At 39.4% G+C, this 8,856-nt stretch overlaps 1 protein-coding gene across 2 annotated transcripts; it reads right to left on the bottom strand.

The window, feature by feature from the left end:
• Positions 1-8,829, bottom strand: LOC100547451 (DNA excision repair protein ERCC-6-like 2). Of its 2 annotated transcripts, XM_010710424.3 has the most exons (6): positions 8,596-8,829; positions 7,418-7,558; positions 5,828-5,941; positions 4,561-4,680; positions 1,616-1,687; positions 1-614 (listed from the first exon to the last, which is right to left on the bottom strand). In XM_010710424.3, the coding sequence occupies exons 1-6, from the start codon at positions 8,773-8,775 to the stop codon at positions 465-467; spliced, it is 777 nt and encodes a 258-aa protein (XP_010708726.1). In that variant the 5' UTR covers positions 8,776-8,829; the 3' UTR covers positions 1-464. The 2 variants fall into 2 exon arrangements, with proteins under 2 accessions (XP_010708726.1, XP_019470525.1); XM_019614980.2 differs by lacking the exons at positions 1-614; positions 1,616-1,687 and adding an exon at positions 4,326-4,441 and having other exon boundaries at positions 8,596-8,828.
• Between the last annotated feature and the right edge of the window lie 27 nt (positions 8,830-8,856).

The following is an 8,856-nucleotide window of genomic DNA, read 5'->3' as shown; positions in this document are numbered from 1 at the left end:
TTTGCCTGCGTTATCTTCTCCCCACTCTTGTGAAGGGGGAGGAGTGAGAGTGTGGTGTAGCGGAGTTTAGCTAGCTTTCAATTTGAAGCCACTGCACATTTATACTCGCTCATTCTACAAGTACTGTACAATAAGGTGAGACTGTCTACAATAAAGTAAGTGTTTGGCGGAACATGATTTGAGCGTTTTCTATATCCCTCAGCAATGGAAATTTGGAACTGTGATTCAGACGATATGCTTGTTTCAGATCTTAACCAGGAGAGGAGATGGAAAGGGAGAAGTCTCTAGAAATTTGAAATGCCTCAGTTCACAGTAGTGGGTTCATGTTTGCCTGCAGTCAAGAAAACAATTCACCCTCTCAAAAAAGTAATCCCCCACAAGATCATGAAGTAAAATGCAGAGCACCCAATTTTCTAAGTAACAGGAAGGCAGAGGGAAACACAAAGATTACACGTTAAGTTTTCTTACATTGTAGATACAAGACATATGTTAATTTCTTGAACTCTGTTGAACTCTCTTACAATTCTGATCCTATCTTCTGATTTAGTATTTCCATCAAGTCTTCGGAAATCTAGCCCAGATGCCATACAGTACTGCTCCAGCACATCCAGCAACTTGGTGGAAAAAAAGAAATCAAGTACTTATTGGTGTCTTTTCAATTAAATGTAGTAATTTGAGGCATGTTTTTTAAATGTATTTTCTAATAAATAAAGAATTAAAAGAGCAAATCTTTTCCATCTCAGTATCAACATCCTTGACTCTCTACTGTTATGATTTCATAGCACTCTAATGTGATTAACACTGGTCTGCCACGGTTTCATTCTCTAGCCCTGACTGCTCACCCTACCTCTAAGTGATGCTGAATCAGTTCACTTAAATAAGGTGGTAGTATCTTAAAACAGTTTCTGATTGGTATGCAAAGCAAGAGTTCATAAGCATGGAGTAAAAGAAACAAGAAACTAGCAGTCAGACTAGTCTTGAACACTGAATTACAGCTTAAATCATCTAACTACTGCAATCTTCCTTCAAGCCACAAAATGATTCAGCACTATCATTCACAGTATTCTAATGATTTTTTAAACAGTACTATCATTTAGCTAAAGAAATCTATGTTATAGGTTGTTTCATTTCAGGAAACACACTATTCCACAAAAAGAAAATCTCAGAACATGTCTCAGTCCAGCTCCTATTAAACAGCATTAAACCTTGAACAAACTGATATGGCACTTTAGTCTCAAGGCTGAGTTTTAAGGAAATGTTACTGCTTTGCAGTGCTAATGTAACAGTTGTATACTTCTGTCATAATCTGCAGTGACACGGCTCTCAGTGAAGATGCATGAAGTGAATTTGGTATGAGCCATATATACCTATGTACTAAAACAACTATAAAAAGCTCTACAGAGGGAAGCAGATGTTACATCTGTTTTACTACTACTATTTTCATCATGAGATAACAAGGTTTCAACATGCTTCTGGAGTAATGCACACTTTTCTTCCCATCATCATTTCCCATAGCACAGAAGGGAAACACAATTGACAGCTGCTTATGTCCTTAGTGCTTTAAACTTCGGAACTTACTGCTGTGGTCAACTGAGAAAAGCCATAAGGAGCTCACCTTTGTGGAAAAGGAGAAGAGAAGAACTTTATCCTTTTTTTTTCTGAAGTGGTTTAGAAGTTGCTGAAGGACCTGTAATAATGCAAATGAAGACATTTCATCTACAGGTCATCTTATGCACAGCCACTCATTTCTACAACATTTAAACAAGACACATTAGCTAACTATTTGCAAAGCCAAACAGAGGTGTAACAATGATTTTTTTTTAATTAACAAGTATTTAAGGTAACAGAGTTGATGCATGTATTCATTTTTCAGTAGTCTCCACTGAAATCCCACTGCAACGAAGTAGCCCCTAACAAATAAACTCACAAACTGTTTCTATCAGTGGACAGACTGCAACAAAATGCTGTTTATGTCAAGCTACACCAGAATCAGAGAATCAGAGAATAGCAGAGGCTGGAAGGAACACCTAGAGATCATCTAGTCCAACCCCCCCAGCCAAAGCAGACCAGGTTCCACACATTGGTGACCAGGCAGGTCTTGAACGTCCCCAGAGAAGGAGAACCCACGACCTCTCTGGGCAGTCTGTTCCAGTGCTTCATCACCCTTACTATGAAGAAGTGCTCATTTCTGCAGAACATCCTATGCCTCTGTTTATGGCCATTTCCCCTTGTCTTATCGCCATGCACCACTAAATGAGCATGTGGTCTCATTCCTTTGCCTTCCACACCTTAGGTCACATGATCACATTCTCTCTCACAGACCTAGGTTGCTCAGCCTTTCCTTGTAAGAGAGGTGCTCCAGGCCCTTTATCATCTTTACGGCCCTCTGCTGGACTCCATCCAGGAGACTCCTGTCTTTCTTCACAGAATCATACAATGGCCTGGGTTGTAAAGGACCACAATAATCATCGATTTTCAACCCCCTGCTATGTGCAGGGTCCCAATCACTACACCAGGCTGCCTGAACCCACATCCAGCCTGGCCCTGGATGCCTCCAGGGATGGGGCATCCACAGCATCTACACTGCTCCAGTGTGTCACCACCTTCTGTGTGAAAAACTTCCTCCTAATATCTAAACCTGCTCTGTTGTAGTTTAAAGCCATTCCCCCTTGTCCTATCACTATCCACCCTCATAAACATACTCCCTCCTGTTTATGTGCTCCCTTCAAGTATTGGAAGGCCACAATGAGGTCTCCCTGAAAACTTCTCTTTTCCAAGCTAAACAAGCCCAGTTCCCTCAACCTTTCTTCACAGGAGAAGTGCTCCAGCTCTCTGATCATCTTAGCGGCCCTCCTCCGGACCCGTTCCAAGAGCTCTACGTCTTTTTTTGTGCTGGGGACCCCAGGTCTGGACACAATACTCCAGATGGGGTCTCATAAGAGCTGAGTAAACTGCTCCATGGTCAAAGAACCCAAAGTTCCTGTGGTGGCACCAGCCTTTCAGCCACTTAATCAAGCCTGCGTTTTCCCAGCCCACTCTGTATCCTCCATCACTCCCAAACAGGAGATATAAAAATACCACTCGCACTCCCACTCCCTCAACCATCCTAAACCCATGAAACCTCTTCATAGTTCACAGGCTTCCTTGAGTGACTTCATCAGTGCCTGCCTGAATGGATAGTTATCAGAGGACCAAACCAGACTCAGGTGTTTTTTGGTGATATTGCTGACCCAGGCCCCAGGGAGGCAGCACACCTTCCAACAGGTCGGGTCGGGTCTGCAAATGTAGTCCTCTGTTCCCCTGAGAAGGCAATCACCTACCATAATTACCCTCCTGTCTTTCCTAGCGGAGGCAGACTCTACATGTGGGGATGACCCCCTCACCCTAGGCCCCCTAGGCCTCCCTCACCTCCCCTTCCAGCTCCCCAAACCTACTGCTTACAGGAACCTGGGGAAGCAGGGTAGGCAATCTGGGGGGGTATGTCCATGGCGCTCAGATGGGACTTTTTTCCAACCCTCGTAATCTGTCAGGTCAACCTGACTGCAACCAGGCAGGGAGTCCATCACTTTCAGTAAAACTTCAGATTTCTTCTAGAGTTTGAGGGAGGGCCCCTCTAGAAAAGTGGTGTATCAGAAAGCCCAGCTGAATTGTCTTTACACCAACGCATGCATCATCAGAAATAATCAAGAGGAGCTGGAACGAGTGATGTACTTGGAAAATTATGATCTAGTGCACCCTCAGCAAGTCTGCAAATGACACTAAGCCGAGTGGTGCAGCTGACATGTTAGAAGGGAGCCACCCAAAGGGACCTGGGTTGAAAGGTGGGCCTACATCAACCTAATGACATTCAATATAGTAAAGTGTGAGGTTTTGCACTCGGGTTGGAGTAATCCCAGATAAGTGTACAGACTGGGAGAACTCCTTGAGAGGAGCCCTGTGGAAGAAGGACTTTAGGGCCCCAGTAAGTGAAAAGCTGGATATGAGCCAGCAGCATGCATTTACAGCCTGGAAGACCAATAGTATCCTGAGTTGCATCAGAAGAGGGGTGGCCAGTAAGGGCAGGGAGGTGGTTGCCCCCCTCTATTCTGTCCCTGACAGACCACATCAGGAGAATAGTATCCAGGCCTGGGGCTCCCAGCACATGAAGTCAGTGGAGCTGTTGGAATGGGTCCAGAGGAGGACCACAAAGATGATCGAAGGACTGGAGCATCTCTCCTGTAAGGGCAGGCTGTGGGAGCAGGGTTTGTTCAATCTGGAGAAGAGAAGGCTCACGGTTGACCTCATTGCAGTCTTCCATCATTTAAAAGGAGATTATAAAAAGGAGGGGAATCAACTTTTTACTTGGGTAGACAGTCATAGGACAAGAGAGAATTTCTCTTTTCTAGTCTTTGCACGATGGCATCTGGATTCAGGACAGCTTATCTCTGAAGTGCTACTACCACTGTAAACAGAATGATTAAAACAAAAACCTATTAGGCATGCATTTTCTTACATCCATATAATACAGCAGATTTGTTACTATTAGTAATATTTATTTATGTCTCTGAAGAATATATTTACCCTCATTTTTCCACTGTACTTTGGATCTGAAATTGTTTCAAAGGCTGCATCTTTGCTTAACTTCATAAAATCTGGAAAACTGGAAAACACCTCATTGCAAACTCGTTTGATATGTGTTTCCTGAAAGAAAAGCAAAATTTTCAAAAGGCATTAAAAATCAGAATTACACTGGGTAATAGTAAACCATAAAACTGAAACAAGTAATGTGCTGGAATAAATCAAATAGATTGCTTATTTATTTTTATTCAGTCAGCACAGAAACATTGGAAACACTGTGTGTTTTAGTTTGCCTCATTCGAAAAGAGAGAAGACTGCAATCTGGAAGAATAAATTCCAGCTACCAGATTAAGAGATGGCCAAAATTTCCTCCTCTGGGCAGAGACTACAACAGAACTGGCCAGAACTGTCAATCCCACGAGCTGTTGGCTTGACATTTCATAGTCCAGCAGTTGTGTACCAGCATTTCTCTTGACCCCCTGGCATAACTGCATTTCTGGGAATCTTTTTTCTACAATTCAATTGATATGACAAAAAACAATAAGGGAAATGGATTTAAACTACTCAAAAGTCAAATAAAACTTTATTGCTAGAACTGGGTAACTCAGAACTAGAGTGCAACCACACATTTTAAGTCTTCTTTTCCAGAAGAGCAGAAGATACCTCATCTGTTACCCAAGAATCACTCTGAAATGTTTTAATAGTAAAAACTACATATACAATACAGAAAAAAAAAACAGTGAAAACACTTGGGTATTTACAGTTTATGGCCCTAGAACCCTAGCAGTGAAACTTCTTAAAAAGCAAAATTTTTTTAATAGTTACTTGCCAGGAAAACAAGATAAATCAATACTGCTCTCTCCCTGTTCTACCAAAACATTTCTCATTATTTAGAGAAATTCAGCTCTGAATATATAATTCCAGAGAAAAAAAAAAACGTTTCCATTGTTTATTATTATTTGCACAGATCTACCCTCTCACTTCTCACAAATGCAACAAAAATGGGATTACTAAATCACTAAAAATGACTTTCTCCTAAAGCTCTCCATTGTTAAGGCAAACCCTGTTTTCAGATACTCATCAACTGAAATGTTAATATTTCTATCTATTAAATAAAGGCTACATTCTCAATTACTGAACAGAAAATAATTTTGTAAAATATATGAATTTAAGTAAGTTAAGACTGAAAGAGAAGCCAACAGTAGTTTTTATTCAAGAGCTTTCATCTCATTTTCCAAAGGTTCACTTTTAAAGTACTTCCAAAACTAACCTGCTGCTTGCTAGTGTTGTCTGTCTGCAGCAATGCAACATGATTTGCAACTTTCTGTAGGATTGTCAAGTAACTGAATTGCAGTGACTTAATTGTTTCACCATGAGAATTCATCTATAAAACAAAACAAAAAACAAGCAAAACCAACAAATACCACTAATGCTTTCAAAAACAAACTTTCCTAAAAATAAGAAATACACTAGGATACTACTTCAAGAAGATTCAGTGCATTAGGAATTCAAATAGTACAAAAATTGATTCCAAATGATTTATTTCTAGCAAAAATGAGGCACGTTCTTCTTCTCTACATTATGATTCTATAATGGAATATAGCTTTTTAGACAACAAAAACAAAAAAACCCAATTGTTTGATAAACATTTCAGACAGTATGACATATACAGAAATTATTACAATAACCAAGAATTCCTTGGGAAGAAAAAAGACAGCAACTTCACAGTTTAAATAAATGTAAAGCCAACTCGTGCTGTTTGAATGATTTCTTAATCTACAACTGCTTACTTTACTTCAAAAATTTGTGGAGCATCATAAATATCTCAATTAACATAAACAACTTTAAACACTGAATAGTCGAATAGCAGAAAACCTATTTTTCTGGTTATAGTCGATTGATCTATCAATACTTGTTTCCTTTCCCTTCTCAAGTTACTAAATTTCATGTTTAACTTTGGAGTAAGACTGTCCATAAGAGCAACACAGGTATCCACAGGTCTGCATAGAATGAAGAAAGCTCAACAGCACTTTTTTTCCTACAAAACAGTGATAAATAAAGCATGCAATGAGCTAATGTTAGTTTTCATGGCATATTTCAACAGGACGATAGATTGTTTTCAAATAAAGATGCATAAGACTACATACACTACATTACTTCGGAAACAAAAAGGAAAAAAACAGTACACAACAACCTAAACAGTTTAGAAGTAAAAGAAAGAAAATATTTAAAAAGCATTCTGAGACTACTAAGAGATATGGAAAAACAAAAACAAAGCTAGATTTATCAGCGTTACAGAAGTCCAAAGAAGGAAGAAATCTGCAGAGTTGTTCCTAGTGAATAACGCCCTACTTGCATGGTAAGATAGTTGTTTTTACAGCTCTCCCTTCAGTAAAGTAAATCAAAGCACGTTTTTAGGAGTGAAGACATAATCCAACTGTAATCACAAAACAACACAATCTGCTGGGTCCAGGACCTCTCTTATTTGCAGCTACTGTACTGACCATCTAAGATGCATGGTATCTGCATACCTGACAAGTACAAAATGTCCCAATGTAAAACCCTTTCCAACACCAACTACACGGCAGGTGTATTTAATACAACATATCCCAAATATACTGTATTAATAATGACCTTTTGTTTAGGGCATGCAAAGCAGTTATGCTGTAATCCTCAAGTGCCTGACTTCAACATGACACAATGTTTCTAGTCAAGTTTTCACAAACAGATGACTTAAGACCACGAAGTCACTTTAAGCAGTTCCTCATTGGCAAGAGCATATTGAGAAATACTTATCCCCTGCTCAAACCAGAAAATCTAGGTTATAAACTTCAGACAATTAAAGAATTAAAGTTCTTACTTTGTAACAACATTTCTTCCTTATACGGCCGCTATTGCAGCTGCAGGGTTCTCCTGCTCTTAATACTAGGCTTACATCCTCTGTCCTCAGCACAGCCTCGTATACTGCTTTCTGGAATTCTGTCAGGGAACAGTACACCATCTGTAAAAGTCCCAAAAATGCAGTTACATGCAGCATAAAATTAGAAACACAAAGCACCAAAACAAAATAAAAACAACAAAGCATGGAGCACTGCACATAAGGTAGAAAACAATAATATATTTGTGCAAACGTTGATAGAAAGTTATACTACCCAAATTAAAAACAAGAACAAAGCCACTTGTATGCTGACAAAAGTATTTGGAAATTACATACAAAATGAATATAAAACTTATTTTATCCCTTCCCAAAATTTTTAGAAAGAGTATCAATATCAAGTTATAATAACCTGCTTTTATGTTTCTACAAACCTCTCAGTTGGGCTTTTGTGGAAGACTAATAGAACGAAGGAAGAGTGACAGAGATAAATGCATAATTATAATACAGGATTCCCTTGTTTTGCAAGTTGCTTAATTTGCCCTTTCTTTTCTCTTTTTAGGCTCTAGCTGTTTGCAGGGCAGTACCACAGGCAGGACAAACAGAATAAGTACTGAGAATGCAGTGCTCTATATGCAGCTATGACTAAAACACTTATTCCTCCACTCAGAGACCATGGGTGGCATCTCCATGACATCTTTAGTCTTAACCAGCAGGAGACAGATATGGGAAGATCATTCCCTAACCTAGACCACCCACATTGCTACAGCACCACGCTGAGCTATAATAATACAGCAGTAACTTGAACATAGACTAACAAGAGAATGGAAATAAAACCTGCTAGATTTATAAAGACAACTGACTAATGTTTGTGTTAATCTTCCCCTTACAAGACAGTTTAGATGACATTACAATAATCCAAGGATGAAGAACAAATACAAAATTTTAAACACAAAAACCATCTGAAAATTAATGTGTTCATCTACTTAGAAGGAATCATAGTAACTATACGAACAAGGCACACAACCTTACATGCATTCTTTTTAAGGCTCTAGATTCTTCTCAATTTTGTAAGTCCAAAAGAAAGTCATAAACTAGCAGAGGTATGATGAAAGAGAGAAAACAACAAAAAAGATATATTTGAAATGTACAGGCGCTCTTACTCTGTCTTCTTTTTTTGGCAACTGATCACTGATAAGCACTTTTGTACGTCTCAGAAACCAGCTAGACATTTTTCTTGCTAGCTTCACCATCGCCGTACGACCTGTTGCTAGCTCTCTTTTAGTTGCAGTGTGCCTCTGGCCACGCTCCACTGGATCAGAAAATTTCTTCTTGAAATGCATTCTACTACCCAAAAGTCCTGGTACAGCCCTATAAAAAGGGAACAACAACAACAACAACAACAACAACATCAGCAGCAAACA

The sequence above is a fragment of the Meleagris gallopavo genome, chromosome 4 (assembly GCF_000146605.3).
Source record: "Meleagris gallopavo isolate NT-WF06-2002-E0010 breed Aviagen turkey brand Nicholas breeding stock chromosome 4, Turkey_5.1, whole genome shotgun sequence".
In the NCBI taxonomy this organism is placed as follows: domain Eukaryota; kingdom Metazoa; phylum Chordata; class Aves; order Galliformes; family Phasianidae; genus Meleagris; species Meleagris gallopavo.
The sequence above is the reverse complement of the archived record's forward strand: the minus strand, read 5'-3'. Positions and strand labels throughout refer to the sequence as shown.

Coding starts and splice junctions, on each gene's coding strand:
- LOC100547451 (XM_010710424.3), bottom strand. CDS start 8,775: ATGCATTTCAAGAAGAAATTTTCTGATCCAGTGGAGCGTGGCCAGAGG. Junction 1,688..4,560: donor AGTACAGTGGAAAAATGAGG/GTAAATATATTC, acceptor GCATTATTACAG/GTCCTTCAGCAACTTCTAAA. Junction 615..1,615: donor TCTTCTCCTTTTCCACAAAG/GTGAGCTCCTTA, acceptor TTTTCCACCAAG/TTGCTGGATGTGCTGGAGCA.